General features: G+C 35.8%; 1 protein-coding gene across 2 annotated transcripts in view; it reads right to left on the reverse strand.

The window, feature by feature from the left end:
- Positions 1-10,862, reverse strand: part of card14 (caspase recruitment domain family, member 14) — a 28,580-nt gene extending 17,718 nt beyond the window's left edge. For both annotated transcript variants that reach the window (XM_007234405.4, XM_007234404.4), the window contains exons 1-5: positions 10,371-10,862; positions 4,830-4,967; positions 2,857-3,063; positions 2,335-2,453; positions 1,017-1,175 (exon numbers count right to left, since the gene is read on the reverse strand). In XM_007234405.4, coding sequence (XP_007234467.3) covers positions 1,017-1,175; positions 2,335-2,453; positions 2,857-3,063; positions 4,830-4,967; positions 10,371-10,584 — 837 coding nt within the window. In that variant the 5' untranslated portion in view covers positions 10,585-10,862. The remainder of the gene's footprint in view (positions 1-1,016; positions 1,176-2,334; positions 2,454-2,856; positions 3,064-4,829; positions 4,968-10,370) is intronic.
- Between the last annotated feature and the right edge of the window lie 6,443 nt (positions 10,863-17,305).

Consider the following 17,305-nt stretch of genomic DNA (forward strand, 5'->3'; position numbering starts at 1 on the left):
GGCAGCAACTGTCATTTTAAACTTGGCTGCTACCTTCTGCTTCTACTGTAGGAAACAACATTATGGGCCCTTTTTTAGTGATCTATAGCGCACCGGAATTGTGCTTCACTCAGCTTGGTTTAGGGCCTGAAGGTGTGTATTTGGTATTGTGAGGACACGAAAAATACGCCTTGCGTGGCTCAAATACGCAAAAGGCATGTAATAATTCTCTTAATTAATCTTGGGTGTGTTTTGGGTGTAAGGGGAAATTAACCAATCAGTGTGTCACTTGCAATTCCCTTTAAGATGCAGGTGTGCTCTGACTTTGGCACATTCGTATCTTAACAACGCAGTGCTTTGTGCATCTCAGTAGACGATACTGACCTGCTTGTTCAAGCAGTGAAGGTAAGCCAGCAGCTCATTTAGGGGAACAGCAATGTTATTTTATTCTTTATTCTCTTTACCGTTGAGTTAAAAGTCAGGTTTACGCATCTGCATGGCAAACCTACAGGAATAGACTGTTGTCTTGGTTCAATTCAGTCAGTGGTGCACCTGTGTTTTCTGCCGCCAAAATAGAAATATGCCAGAAATTTACCTGAACACACCTCACTTGCAGACCACTACCAACAGTGTAGATTTATTCCTTAACTCCAATGTTATTTTAACAGCATGGGCCCAAGGCCTAAAAATAGCAAATAGCAAAGAGCACTGCAACGCACCTTGCACTGGGTGTACGATAGGGCCCTGTGTCATCAGCAATGCAAATATGCATGTTGAGGCACTGTGGCCAGCGGTAACACGTCCAGAAGGCCTGTTGTCATGGTATGAGGTCATATGATGTCAGATAGTAGGTAGTTTGACAGGTCCTGGAACCAGTGGTGCTATCTTTTCTGAATTCACAACAATACAATGCTCACAGACATGCTGCTGCCACTTTAACACAATGCTTAGTGTAGCACTATAATTAGTACTACCTCTGAATGCCCTGCTCTTGATTTTAAGTTTTTATTTCTCACTGCTTTGTTGTGATTTCTCACCGGTGTGATTTTCTCAGCCTCCAGCAGCTGCCTCCTCAGAATGGTGAGCTCCTCCCGCAGCTGCTGCGTTTCAGTGTGAGAAACAGTCCTCAGACTACGCTGTCTCTGGAAATCCGTCTCAGTCTGAGCCTTCCTTAGCTCACACTGTAACTGATACAGCTGGGAGATACGTACAGGGAGAAAAAGAGGGACAGAAAGACAGAGGGAGAAAGAGAGAGAATAAAAGAGAATTTTTTTATTTTACAAGGTTTCTCTATGAACACAGAAGATAATATGGAGTGTCCCCGATCTCTAATAAATTAGCTACATGGTAAAAGATGCATCACAGTACTTGGAGCTTCACTTTAACTATTTCAGATTACTTGAAATACAAAAAAAAAATACTACCCCAATATTTACTGTTGTTTATCACGCAATCCTAACTATCAGGGATCCGATGAAGGCCATGTGTGACTTGAGTAGCAGTGCTGAGGTAACTTATGACTGGAATAGCACTATTAAAAATAAATGAATAACTCTGAAAAGTGATTTTGTGTTTTAGTCAGAATAACTAATACAGTTAATACATATTTCCTATAGGCTCCTGACACCATATATTTGCATATGGGGTGTGGCCTCTCACTTACTTACCATCTTTGTTAAGTGTTTTCTGTTGCCCAAAGCTACCTAATCCTAGACGTGCTGTGGTGTAACGTATGTGTTGAGTGTCAGGTCTCAATGTTGTAGACTGTAAGAACAAGACACCTTTATTCTGTGTTCTTAGTTGTCACAGTATGTTGGTTTGAAGCTACAGTTAGTATTGGCTGTTTTTTAAAGATATGTTAAATATGTTACCTCTATATATATATGTATTTAAAGGAACTTAATTTCTTAGGCCTACAATGGTTGAGAAAAAAAACAGTTGAGCTAAACAATTGTTGTGTGAACAAAACTTACATTTTTTATATTTACAGCTTAACTGAGTCAAAGCAAAATGGTGAGTTTCAATAAATAAAAAAAGAGCCAATAAATATTTTTTTCAGTGAATTAGAATAGCACTGCTGAAGGTAAATGTGATGGTCTTTTGTATTTATCTGTTTTTTTTTTTTTACATTAATCTCATACACTGTAAACTGTAAGCTCAACTTAACTCAGTCAACATTTTGATTTGACTCAGTTAAGTTGTAAATACATACAATTTTAAGTTTATTCGAATTAACTGAGTTAAAGCTAGATGATTCAATTTAAAAGTTTTTTCACACAACAATAGCTTAATTAACTGGGTCAAAACAACTCATTTCGGTGCATCTTTAGCTTTTAATAAATTGCGAACACATACCTGCAGGTTAAAGTCTCTGCATCGGATGTTTACTGCAGATTTCTCTTCTACCGCTGCAGCGTATCTCACATACAGATCACATTTCTCATCCTTCACCTGCAGCAGGTCTCTGTGCAGGCCTGCACAAACACACATGCAATAGTCATGAGTTGTAACTGACTGTCATGTATTTCATTTTAATAATAAAAATCAAGTCACACCTTGTTTCATTGGCCTGAACCACATTTAAAAAGAAAAACAAATGGCAAATGAGAGAAAATAGATTTGTACAGTAAGTAGCACTTCCTGCAGCCCAGTATAAGAAGGCAATAGAGCGCTGAAGGTTATGTGTTACAGATAATAAAATACTTGCTGTAATTTAGTTGCGGTTCAGTCATCACAGCTATGCAGTGTTCTACTGCTCTATTGATTTTGACACACTAAACAATGAAATAGATTGTACTGCATAATTTAGCCATTATATTATTTTACTATCATAACCCAGCAGCCAGTGGGCAGAGGCCTGTGTTTGTGTCTTTTTACCTGCAAGATGTGTACGCAAGCGTGCGTTTTCTGCGTGGAGGCGTGTGTTATCCTGCCCCTGGGTCACAGCCTGAGACAGCTCCCCCTGCAGGCCGCAGCAGCGCGAGCGTAACTGTGCGGCCTCCTCGCGGGCTTCCTGAAGCTCCTTCTGCATTCCTGTCACCGCCCGCACCAGATACTCCGTCAGCTCTGAATACTTTATTAATCCTGAACAGAGAGAGAGAATGAGCTGCTCAGCTTGATTTAGGGCGTGGCAGTGTGTGTTTGACACACACTGTCCTAAAGACGATAAACAATATGCCTTGCGCAGCTTCAAGTGCGTAAAAGGTGTGTACTAATTCTCTTGGTTAATCATGGATTGTTTTGGGTGTAACGTGATATAAACCACAGTGACATCAGTGTGGGGATTGCTATTTTAGCGGCACAGTGCTTCTGTACTTCTCAGCAGAGAAAACTAACCTGTGCAAAATGACACAGGTAATTTTTAGAAAATCAATATTATTTTAATCTGTATTCCTTTTCATTTTGATGTAAAAGTTGGGTCTGTGCACTGCTGCATGTCCTTGTGTGTGTAACAAACAGCAGTTTATGAGCATTGAGCAAACGTCTGAACAATAGAATTTTGATTCTTGCTCATGAATATTCATACATGCAATCATATCGCCTCTGATTGGCTAACTGCACTGCGAGGCAGCGAGATGGACAACAGTTAGAAACGTTTTAAAATAAATGCATTTTTACACTAATAAGTCTTTGTAATGTCATGTGTTACTTTACAACATGTGTAATGCCCTGCTGAGTGAAGTTCAGCCGCTGACCTAGTCTTAGAGCCTCTGTAAAACGTAAAATTCACAGAAGATCCTATGTAAACCTATTTAAACACAAAGGTGGGTAATCCAGGTCCAGAACGGAAAAATCCGCCTCGAGGTTTTGTTGGCTGAGCTGCAGCAGTCAGTTGGAACAAAGTCAGCTCCAATCAGTTGGAACAAAACCCTGGGGTGGATTTTTTACTACCCACATCTGCTTACACAATAGAGAGCTAGCTAGCTAAGTAACTAGTGCAAACAGAACTGTTTTAAACATACATCTACCTGTCTTAATTGTACTTCGTTGGTGGTGTTCCATAGACAAATTATAACAATTTGTTTCTTAGCTCTGAATTACTGGGCAAAGCATATAACTCTGATGTGTTATTTGCACAAATAACACAGGAACAAACGTGTCATGCTGTTCCCAGTGCTGTTAGCTCCTGTCTGACGAGACAGCAATGCTATTTTCTGCTGTGTTAAAAGACTACACACCAAGCAAAAATATATTCAGTAAATCTACCACATGCAATAGCTTCCTAAATGTTACCCAATTATAGGCTTTAAAAAGTAACACATAGAATCTACTCAATAAAATTGAAGCAAAAAATCACGTTTGCGATGTTTGTATAGAGTTTAATCCATATTTTGAGTAAATATTACTTCAAATGGAACACCTGAAACACACTAAAAGATCTACCATGTTACACAAAAGTTCAACATCTCTCATATTGTTTCCTGACATCCTTTATTTATATAATGGTTGTGTCCAGGGCTACTTTGTCTTGGATATTCAGTCATATTTTAGATGTCAAATGGTTGACTGCCTGGTCACAGTGTTGTCGGCCATCAGAACAAGCTGACAGTATTTGACAGTTCATTTACAGTGACATTCTTTACAGTGTATGGCTAGCTATACGTTTATTGTAATATATTAGTAATCATTCTACAGTACTTTTTACAGTAAACATTTAAAGTACATATAATACTATATACACCATTTACAATTAATTACTGTTCTTATTATACAGTAATATGTTGTAATCTTTCTCTCTTACTAGTCTTTATTGGCAGCTTTTTTGCTTTTAATTTTTATGTAGTGAATGTACAGGAAACTTTTTACTGTGTAATGGTTGTTACCATTTTCTTGGTTGATTTTTTACTCACCGCTGAAGCCTGATGGTTCAGTGCTGGGCTTGCGGCCAGTGACCTGTGTATACAGATTGGGGTAGTGGATCATCAGACTGTCCAGAAGAGCAACAGCTCCATTTCGGCCCTGCATGCGCAGAATGTCCAGCATGTGGCCTACAGAAACAAATCAAGCATTAGATATTAGTTTAGATATTATGATTGACAATAATCCGTACTGAACACTATCATCCACACAGCAAAATGTCAAGAGTTAAATTAACTCCCACAAAGTTGATTTCGACTATTTCGCAGGGTTTATATAGCTCCACATTCTGTGGAGTTAAATCAACACTTCCAAAATAGTTAAATATTTAACACCTTGAGTTCCCTTTTAACTCACCTTTGTATTTGTTAAATTCCCTAAATTATTACACTAACACTGAAAAGACTTTTTATTATGGAATTACTATTCGAGGGAGGTTAGCTTGTGTTTTTGGTTTGTAATACAGGATAAAACATTCCTGCTTATGTCTTGCCACTGTATTGTTTCTACATTCCATGGGAACTTTAATTCTGCATTGTAGTTCTCAGTGCATTGGCAACACCTTGTTATAATATACAGTATAGAAGATGGTAATTTGCTCTCATAGCCTACAACAGTCTGACTAGGCAAAGAGTTGGAGTGGAGTTGAATTAAATCTCTGTGGAGTTGGGCAGTATTTTTTTGTGGGAGTTAACACAGAAATATTCATCTCTGTCAAATAACTCTAACTCTGAACACATTTAAACCTGAATGAAGTAAAATTACACTTAAAGAGTGAAAATCAACTCTCATCTACTTTCAACTTCCATTCTCAAAAAAAAATATTCACATAATAATTTCAGTCTTTACAGATAAACCCAAATTTTACAGAAGAGCACTCAGAACTCATTTACAACTTTACTTAAAAACTCCAGCCATTGTACCATTGAACAGTTTAAAGACTATAGTAAAGTCAATTGAGTCCAGATTGTCTTTGTGTTGATGTTTTGTCATTTGTATTGTGTAATTGTTACTAACAGGCCTTGCCAGATCTCCCATGTGTGGATTTTACCTGATTAAATAATATAATAATAATAATAATAATAATAATAATAATAATAATAATAATAAACATTACAAAACAACTGCAGTTCTCCAAGTGGTGAAGTCATTTTACTCTGTCATGTTCTTTTTCTTTTCTTTTTTTTGTTTTGCTGCTCTGACACATCTAAGTTTGATGATGATCATTGACAAACCGGTTCTGACTAATAAACACATCACTAGCTGCAGTTAAAAAAAAGATGTTATTTTTACAACTATACTGTTGTTTCTAAACATATAGGCTGTGCTGTACATTACACCACCATTTCCTAGAAAGCTCTTCAGCCTACACTACACTACTTTAGAAATAACTTCCAGGTTGACTCATATTTAATGTATCACTGTTCATATCATGAGTCAGATAACGTGCCAGAAATATCATAAATAAATGTTCTGTACATTCTTTACAAAGTTATAATAATAATAATAATAATAATAATACTAATAATACAATCTAAACCGGCTTATTAAATTACATTTGAATGGTTTAAAATGATTTTACTTGGTCAGATTTGCTTGTTAGATTTGTGGTCATTAATATATTCAATACATTTATATTAGAGACCGACCGATATGGGTTTTTCTAAGGCCGATGCCGATACCGATCATTAGTGGTCAGAGTCAGCCGATGGCCGATGTGACCTGCCGATTTTTAGGGCCGATATGCTATCGTATTATACTTATTTGGCATGCTTAAAATCATACTAGTAAGAGGAGGCACAACAGTTGTAAACTTCACACAATTTATTGAAAATAAGGTTAGCATTTTATAGTGACTTTAATGTTACTATATCACTATATGTTAATAAAAAAAATATTAATTTTATTTAGATTGTATTATCCATAACATTTTATTTTATTCATTATATAACATATGTTCTATATACACTATATATTATGTTGGCTATTATATAAAATTTACTGTAGGGGCCTACTAATTAACAAATGTATGACTTGTTGCAGTCTGTTAGTCTATTAATTATTCATTTTAATATGTTTAACAGAGTGCAAGAAGACTTCCATAATGTGACAACTTTAGATAGTTACTCCAAAACGGCAAAGCTCATTTCTTCTTCAACTCCATGCAGTTGAAAACGAATGGACATGGGAGGACAATGTTATAAAATGTTCACATTAGGGCTGCAGCTATTATTTTACAAAAATGGGTGACGTTTAAATTAAGAATAAAATTATAAATAATGCAAAAACAGACAGGTGCTGTAATTTAAATATAGCTTTATCTGTTTTTTTTTTCTTCTTCAAATGAGCTCCTTAGCCAGAGAAACGCGTCTCATCAGCTGTACTGGAGGTTCGGTGCGTGAGCGGAAAATGAGTTGAGAAAGCTGAAGAGCGCGGACTTTATAGGTTCAGGATAAAATGAGCTTTTATCAGAAAAGTCTGGAGGGGGTTCTAAAGTAGAACCCGACAAAACAGAAAATTCTGCTCATCGTTTCATTTAATATCTAACAGCGCAAACCGCTTTAAACGGGTGAGTTTTACAGCAGAACAGCAGGAGGCGGCATGATTTAATGTCTGTTTGTAGTGAAGGAAAAAGAGATGTTTTATTTTAACTCCATTATTTTAGAAACTATTTGTTTTATTAATTCGTTTACAATAAAGCTTATTTATATATAAGGAGAAGTACAGTCCTCTAATAATCCTGACTAACCAGTAATTATTATTTCAGCGCAGCTGATGCTGCGAATATCCTTAAACAGTTTTAGTCCTGCCCTTTTTCATTTCGTCTAAAAATAATTTAAATACTGAAAATATCAAGTGTTAATTTGATTTTATTTACTTAGATTTTCGTTTCTGAAGAAGAGACGTCAGTTATTTTATACTAGAGCTTATAGATAGGGCTTGCCTTGCATAGTCAGGGCGCATTCCAAATGCACTCCTGCCATCAACGCTAAGCATAGTTTCGTTTGGAGAGAAATGCTACAACACCGATGCAGTTGAAATTCTATTCTTTTTCAGTAAATGAAGCAACATCACAGATTACTAATCATGAGAGAAAATATAGACTTTGGGACACTGGATTGTAAAAATGGATGCCTTACCCGTTGAAAGTCTTGCTCACTCTTGAAACCTTGCGCTGCGTTCCAAGTAGCTGCCCGCAGATGTGCCGGATTAAAATCGGCGCGGCCAAATAAGAAAATCGGCCGATGCCGATTGATAAAAAAATAACAAAAATCGGCCGATTAAATCGGCTGGCCGATCGATCGGTCGGCCTCTAATTTATATATTGGTTGTGATATATTGATTCCTTGTTAATTTTAAGTAACTAAATTCAATATAATTTAATCACTAACAGGGACTCACACTGTTGCCCTACAATAACTTACAAATAACTCACGTTGTAATTCTCACAATACATAGTAAAAAGTTTGCGAGAAATATTATAGAATATTACTGTAAAATATGAATATTAGTTTAGTATAAATGGATTAAAGAGTATTACATCTTTTTAAAGTATGTTTTGGCATAAATAAATACATTACACCACTGCAGGTATTCTTTACAATAATCATATGCACTTTAAATGTTTTGCATCTTTAGTTACCAAAAAAGCAAAGTAAAAATAGAGCTGGGCATAGCTGTTTAATGTATGCAGCATTTACTAAACATATGGGGTGAACTCTACTCAAACAGAGTGAATATACATTTTACAGCCTATAATAAGCTTTTGCATGTGGTAGATTTATGTGGTTTGCCTGGTGTCTCAAAACAAAGCAATACATTTTTGGGAAACGTTTAAATGTAACCACCTCTTTTTCCCTCAAATGTTACTGTTGGACATACAAGTGGCAGCTGGTTTCATAGGGCATCCTAGATACATTGTGTTCTACAGCTTTTACAATAAGACATCATCAACCAGTTATTTACTGCATAAATTTAGTGTAAATAAAATACAGGAATTGGCTACAGTATACATCTTCTGTCACTATTTTTTTCTTGATTTTCAAATATATTGATGTATTTAAAGGCAGTATAGAAATACACATATCATTAAAATATTGTTATTTTTTTATTAAAGTGATTTTGCTGTAATTCTTTGCATCTTTATTTTGCCTTTGCATGTCTATAAATACTTTGCATCTCAATTGTAGTATAAATGGGTTACAGAGTATTACAGCTTTTTTAGAGTATATTTTGGCATAAATAAATACATTATAACACTGCAGCTATTCTTTTCAATAACCATATGTACTTTACATGTTACCAAAATAATATTTTAAAAAATGCTGGCAGCAGAACCAAGCTTTGCAGTAAATTAAATTGCAACTTGCTCTTATATAAAATGTTATTAATTTTTTGTCCATATATAAAATATTATTGATTTTTTTTAATCATAATTTGTAAAAAAGATGAAGGGACCAACAGAAATGCTCCAAAATGAATTGGAATTACAATGCCATCAATTTTATATGGTTTTTCAACAATACGTAAAATACCTAAACTGATCAAGTACAGGTTTCATTACTGAGGGTAGAGTTATTTCTGTTTAACTGAAAGTATTTCAGAGCACTTTAAATATTATTATCTGTTTTAATAACTAACCCTTCCTAGCTGTGTTTTCAATAAAAATATTGTGATTAAAATATTTTGCTAATAATCAACAACCTTTGATGTAATGCTGGAGCTTGTGAACTCCATGCACCACGGTAGCATTGTGAATGGGTTATAACTTTTATTTGTAATGGGTTGTGTTAATAAAGTCAGTTTATTACATTAATAAACCCTAATGTAGGGGTAGTGGTATAACCAAGGGGTACAATACTGTAAGTACTGTAATTGTAATATTTATGTAACATGCAATTAAGTATTGTAATTAGAATACAGTATTTTATAAAATCACATTTCCCTAAAAAGCTCTCAGATTGTATTAATATTAATAAATCAGCTTTATGTTTGTATCGGTATTAGTTTTAGTGGTTTTGCTTTATCACAACGATCTTTAATAAGCTTTTCTTCATATTTGAAGAACCTTTAAACCAGACAAAGCATCATTTAAGTGTTCAGAAGTTTCTCTGAGTCCTAATAGTTCCTTATACAACCATTGAATAATGCTTTTTGCAGCATACTGCTCTAGAGAACCGTGAAGGTTCTATGAAGAAATGAAGAATACATCTGCAAGAAGTGTTCCTTATATTTGTGGAACCCTTTAACCAGCCCAAAAACTAAAACAAACATGTGTTCAATTTGATTGTTTGAGCTGGAGTGGTTCTATATAGAACATTTGGAAGTGGGTGCAGTATATTGATATATAGAAGAATTTTTAAGGCTCTATTAAAAATATCTGCAAGAAAATCAGTGAAAGATTCATTTAAGCATCCAGATATTAAGTTTTTACTAAATAACCCTTTTAAAGAATCCAGCAAGTTATATAACACTTTATTCCTGTAAAACGTAAGTGTGTGTGTGTGTGTGTGTGTGTGTGTGTGTGTACTCACTGGTCCTCATGCTGCGGTTGTTAAACTTTAGGCAGGTGAGGATTTCGTCCTCGTCCAGATCGGTCAGCACGCGTACCTGCCGCAGGTAGGGGATGAGAACGCAGGGCCGCACGCCCAGAGAGATAGCATGCCTGTTATCATTAATCAGATCCCACAGCTCCTCTTCATCCATATCCTTCAGATCAGGGGTCTCCTCCACGCTGTCCCCCGCCATGGCACCACACACACACTTACACACTCCTCACACACACTCACACACCTCATAAAGTGTCCCACAGAAATCCAAAATCACTAGTAGCACATAAAGACTAAAAAAAATAATAAAAGCTATTCTATAGTACACTCACACATGCTCTCTATCTCTCACTCACACACCCTGGAAAATCTTCTCCTGTCATGATCACACACTCACACACACTGATAGCTGCTTTAGACGCCTGTAACTGCAGCAAACACACACACCACACACATTCAGAGCTGATAATGAAGAATGGAAGGCAGTGGGATGTGCTTAGAGAGAGAGAGAGAGAGAGAGAGACACCTCCCAATAAACAGTGCGTGAGAAAACTTGAAATACGAGCAGTAATGTTTCCTTAGAAACCACAACCACACACACCTACACATATTCTCACACACACACACACGCACACAGACAGGTTAGCAATTACTTTAAAACCAGTGGACGTTAAAATAAAAGGGAAGTACAATTACACTGATCATCTTGTTCCAGTGACACATTGTAAAGGAGTGGATAAATAAGGCAGCAAGTGAAGAAACAGGAAAAAATTGGCAAGCATAAAAATTCTAAGGCCTCACTGTAGAGATGTTCTGGCTCAGTTGTCCAGACATCATTGTTTTATTCTTGTTAAAAGACTCCCTCTCATTGATGATCATGAAGAGGTTGGTTATTTTGAAACGGCTGAAGTTAATACTAATTATGTGAAATCTCTGCCTCGACAGATCAGAGCTGTTTTGGCAGTACATGAGGGAACTAAATAAGATCAGGCAAATGGTTCTAATATTATGGCTGATCAGTGTAAACACTGCAAAAAAATCAATTTGCAGAAGAGATTAAACAAAACAATCTGCTATTTGGGATTTCTTAAAATAAATTCATTGAAGTAAGATTTGAATCAAATAACAAATGTTGTTTTTATCTTAAATTACGACACAATAATCAGAATAATCTGACTGGTGTCTCTTTGTACTTATTTTCAGTTCACATGGCTTAAAATAAGGTAACAGTTCAAATCAGTGAGACTGAATACGGTTGGTGTTGCTAAAATAAGCAAACTAATCTTACATTAAGAATGTTGTAATACAAACATTCTTATCAAAGAAAAAAAAAAAAGATTTATTGCCTTGAATCTTTTTTCATTCATGTATCTCTTCCTCTCTCTCTCTCTATGCTGAGCATTTCTTTGTCTCTCTCTCTCTCTCTCTCTCTCTCCCCGGTCTCTCACTTTTTCTCTTCCTACTCTCTCTATCTCTCTCTCTGTCTGGTCTCTCACGTTTTCTCTCTCTCTTTAGTGTCTCACAATTTGTATTTTTTTTCCTTTTTCTCCGTCTTACTCTGTCTCTGTCACTTTCTTCCTCCCTCTCTGCTCTCTCCCTTTTCTATTTCTCTGGTCTCTCTTTCTAGTCTCTCTCTCTCTCTGTTGTCACCTTTTCTCTTTCTTTTGCTCTACCTCTCACTTTTTATCTCTTGTCATTTGCATTCTTTCCCTTTTTCTCTTTCTTACACTCTGTCATTTTTTTTTACAACTGCAGCAGTAATAATAATAATAATAATAATAATAATAGAAAATAAATAATGCTATTTCTCTAAAGCACTCTCTCACACACACACACCCTACAAGAACCCCTGTGTTTGTGCTTGACCGAGATTCATTACTCCGCTGCTATCTAAAGCAAACGCCGAGTCCAAAGTCCTGCAGACTGAGAGGAAATGAGAGTGCAGGAGGAAGGGGGAGATGACGGGAAAACAACACACATTCCACACACACAACTCTCATTCCCTCTTACCCGCAGAGATCTGTCCATCACACACTCTCTTTCACACTTACACACACACACACAATCACCACAGTCTGCAGGTGAATTCCTGGAGCAGCAGGTAAACAGTAGGTATGAAGCATGATGGCATCATTCCAGTCCACTGCTCCTCCTCCACCCTGAAATGATGGGACCCTATGTGATACTGGCTAAATTATCACAGGGTGTTTCTTACTTAATAATGGGAACGAATTATGAAAACTAACTGAGAAACATACTCCTCATACATGCTCAGAACCGGCAGGTTTTTTCAGTTTGGTTTCAAAGAACACAATCATCCCACAGGTGCAACTCTCAGAGATACTCAAGTCTGGAACAATTATTACGAAAAAGATGTGTTGACAATCAAGACTCCATCACTTCCTCTTAGTAGAAAACATGTTGGTACAAAAATCTAGCTTTTCTAAGAATGTTACACAAAAATGACATCATTCCAATTGGCCCCAACATCCTTTATTTGCATAATGGGCCTGAACCCCCCCCCCCCACACCCCCACACCCCTAAGTCACCATCAGTGTGAACTCTTTCTTTGAATACGCGGTTTTGTTTGATGTAATATTTGATTGCCAGGCCAAAGTGTTGTAGGCTGTAAGTGCAAGTTGCTGCACACTTCTTGTCTGTACCTGGACAGCATACTATGTAAGGATGCACAGGAGAAATTTCCCGGCCCAAAGATAATTTTAGGCAAGTTTGGAATGTTTTACATGATTTTATTAATGCGTCTGCTTTGAGACATGAAAGCAGACATTTAAAATATGAGAAGACTCTTTTACATTAAAACATGAATTTTTAAACCTTAATTTTCTTCCCATTACACACTCTTTTTTTAAACATTTTTTATTTAAAATAAAGGAAAAAAGGAAAACAAAGCAACGAGTGTTTAAGCTGGTTTAAAAAGTTTCTTGGTTTAAAAGTCCATGTTTGGATTTAATAGAAGATACATTAAAACATAAAACAATAACATTTCAAACATTCATTATTATTATCATTTTTGTGTGTTGGGAGATCCTCTCCTGTTTTTACTGTGCATTCTTCCATAGTTTGCTGTCAGGGTGTATCTAAAGAAGATAAAGCAGTGTTAGGTAACTTGCACTCAAGACCCATAACCTTGTAACCAAGCAGTCAACCATTATTTTGAACATAACGAAACACTTAAGGAAAGGTAGCCCTGGAAGGCACACCCATTATGCCAAAAAAAGGATGTTGGGGCCAATAGGAAAGATGTCATTTTTGTGTTTTCTTTACTGCAAAGCATGACTTCATGCTGGCTCCGAACTGCAATGCAGTATTTTTGTAGTGTTTCTGCTGACAGTAATTTATTGGCAACTGAAGACCCCAAACTTACATATAGTTATAGTAAAGAATAATTACAGTATTATAATGTATTTGTTTATGCCAAAAAATCATTTCCAGTAAGTTAATATTCTATTATACAGTATCATGCTGTAATCTGTCGTCACAGTGATTTATTGTAATTTTACTATCCTTTATTGGCAATACATACAACAGTTTCCTCAATAATTCAGTGGAGTTTCTGTGTTCATCGTTTGTGTTTTGTTTTGTGAAGGCTGGCATATGTCATTTGTATTTTTGTCCCTCTGTGGGACAAAGGAAGCTTCAGGATGAGTCAGTAATAAATCGTCATGTTCTTATGAATGGCATATTATGCAACCCTCTGCTAAAGAGCAGCGTCAGATCATCATCACTCAATGGAACCACATTTTTCATTTTGTTTCATTTTGTATCTGTAATTAAATAAACCCAAACAGCCAAACAAGGCAAAACGAGTTTCTTTAAACTTAAGCCAATAAAGTTAGTGTAGTTAACACCAAATTCTAATGTGTTTATTGGGTTAAATTCACACCATGTATTTCAAATTTAACAGTATGTACATATAGCGACATGTATTCAACTTATGTGAGCAACATAAGAAGCTCTGGAAAAAATAAGACCACTTAAAAATGATGAGTTTCTTTGATTTTACCAAATTGAAAACCTCCACAAGCCATCAAACCAAGCTGAACTGCTTGAGTTTTTGCACCAGTATTGGCATGAATGTATCCAAAAGCAGTGTGTAAGACTGATGGAGGAGAACATGCCAATATGTAGGAAAACTTTGATTAAAAACCAGGGTTGTTCCACCAAATATTAATTTATGAACTCTTAAAACTTTAGGAATATGATCTTGTTTTCTTTGCATTATTTGAAGTCTTAAACTCTGCCTCTTTTTTGTCATTCCAGCCATTTCTCATTTTCTGCAAATAAATGTTCTAAAATACAATATTTTTATTAAGAATTTGGAAGAAATGTTGTCCTTATTTTATAAAATAAAACAATGTTCGGTTTAAATCAAAGAAACTAATTCAGAATTGAAGTGGTCTCTTGAAAATGTCCATAATTTAGACTAAAATAACTAGAAATTGTATGTATATTTTTAGATTTAAAATTGGTGTAAGTGATGAATTTTGACTTTGATATTTTGATGATTTTTTCTCACGTAATATGTTAAATAAAAAAAAGCATTTAAAAAAACATCAAATCAAAAGCTAGGGCAGAAACAAGACAACAACGAAACAGGGCCAGGCGTTGGCAAGATTACACAACAGTTAAGCAAAACTTTGTTTAGAGATAGCATTAATGCTAATGATTTCATCACTTGGACAGTTTACCATATCTTACCGAGAGATCTGTAATGAAAGATTATCTCCTCTCCATATATGATTTAAATGTGTAAACACTAATCCTTTACTCAATTTTTGGGTTTATTATTATATATTCTTTCCTTATAACAACTACTACTGTATGAATGTGTTTGTATGTGTGTGTATACATATACGTATGTATGTATGTATGTATATGTAAGCATGAGTATGTATTATTTATGTGACTTATGTGATCTTCTTTTATGATACTGTATGTATTTTTTGAGGGAAATTTCTGTATATAAGCCCCTATGGGCTTTCTCACTTTCCCTGCACGTTTTGTTCTCACTACTGTAATGTGCATCATAGTTTGCTTCCTTCTTTCACATATGTGTGCAAATACAAAAAATGTTCATTGCCACTCTGTACCATATGCAGTTAGGAATTTTAACAAACATTACCCAACCATCCATTTCAAATAAGTCTACTGTGTTCTTCCCTGTCTCAGCCTCTCGATTTCTTTCCCCAATATTACACTGCAGATTACACACAGATTCATCATCATTGCTCATCCACCCAATTACTGTGATGTCATATACACTGTAAAAACATAACTTAAAATTGTTCTCCTTAATGAGATTTTTAAATCAGCTGAACAAAAAATATAAAATTGCACCATAAACTATAGCAAACGAATTGCCTCACTGAACATTATTACGTTTCTTGTTAAAAGTTCACCTAACTAAATAATCTATCTCAGCAAAAGTTTACAAATTGTAGTTTGACCCTAGTTAAGGCCATGGCTGCGTCCAGAAACCCCAAAAGTGTCTCCTTTTTCCTACCGATCCTCCTCCTCTCCTCCGTGACCCGGAAACTGATTTCGTGACGCCATCTTGCCGCCTGTCCGAATACCGTAGGAGACGAAAGAAGCTGCTTAAAATCCACCTGTAGTAGGCTTCCAACGGAGGTTACATCAGTGTATCCTACTCCGGAAGACTTTTAAGGATTTTCCAATGACATCACTGCATCCACGCCCAAAGAGAACGCGAAAATGGGGAAGGCAACGCCCAAATATACGTCATAAACATATTAATTAACTAGGTTCCTTATCTAATTAAACAGCCAGTAAAGCAGTAATATAATTTATAGTTTAGATAAACTGTATGCTCAGTAAAACTATATTTATGACCCTATGTGTATCATGTTATACATATAAAAACATATATTATTTAATATATATATATATATATATATATAATTTTAATTAATTCATTTATTTACTTATTTATTTTAACTTAGGGACTGAGGTCTGAGGTCAGATAGGGCTGCCAGAGTCACTGGTCAGAGATGCGGCCAAAAATGCGGCTGGGAGTAAACAGGATTTTATTGGAATATCTGAATTTTTAGCTGTGTGTGATAGTAATGTTCTGAAACGTGCTGAAAGTGAGCGTTGTGATTGGCTCAGTTCAACGGTAGTCAACATCCTATCTAAAAGGGATCAGCTGTCCCATTTCCCCAATTACAGCTCCTTCCCTCCATTCCTCCTCCTCCTCTCCTCTCCTCTCCTCGATTCCTCCACCTTCTTCCGGGGTAGGAGAGGAGGAGTAGGAAAGGAGGAGTAGGAGAGGAGGAGTAGCAAAAGTTTCTGGACGCAGCCCATGACAACTACTCTGCTCTACTGCACATGCTCAGTTTGACTCTTTAGTTAAACAGGGTCTACTGTGCAATCATGCAGGGGGTTTACCTGATGTTGTTCACATTATTTGCATATTGTGTGTGACCTCCCACCTCTCACTCACCATCAGTGTGTAATCATTCCCCACAGGCTGCCTTCTCTTGAGATTTACATACATGTTACATACAGTGGCGGATGCTGGTCTTTCAAGGAGGGGAAGCTCAATTTCGGCCTACATCTTAACATATGTAGTTTTATTTATACGTAAATTCTACTGTCCCTGAGATTTTTTTTTGTAAACAAAAGGCAGTATTTTCAAGTTTTCACTACACAACAAAAAGGTACCCATTCTTTACATTGAACAATTACATAAAAAAGACGCTATGACATGAATAAACATAAAATGATCAGTAAAAAAAAAAATTACTCAAAATCTTTAAAGTTGGTAAAGGAAAAAATGCAGGTAAATTTATTTCCTTTTTGGACAGTTTTAATTTCCTTAAATAATCCCTTTATTAATTTAAATTATTTTAATTATTTTTAATGATAACACAATACTTAC

The sequence above is a fragment of the Astyanax mexicanus genome, chromosome 5 (genome assembly GCF_023375975.1).
Source record: "Astyanax mexicanus isolate ESR-SI-001 chromosome 5, AstMex3_surface, whole genome shotgun sequence".
NCBI classification, from domain to species: domain Eukaryota; kingdom Metazoa; phylum Chordata; class Actinopteri; order Characiformes; family Acestrorhamphidae; genus Astyanax; species Astyanax mexicanus.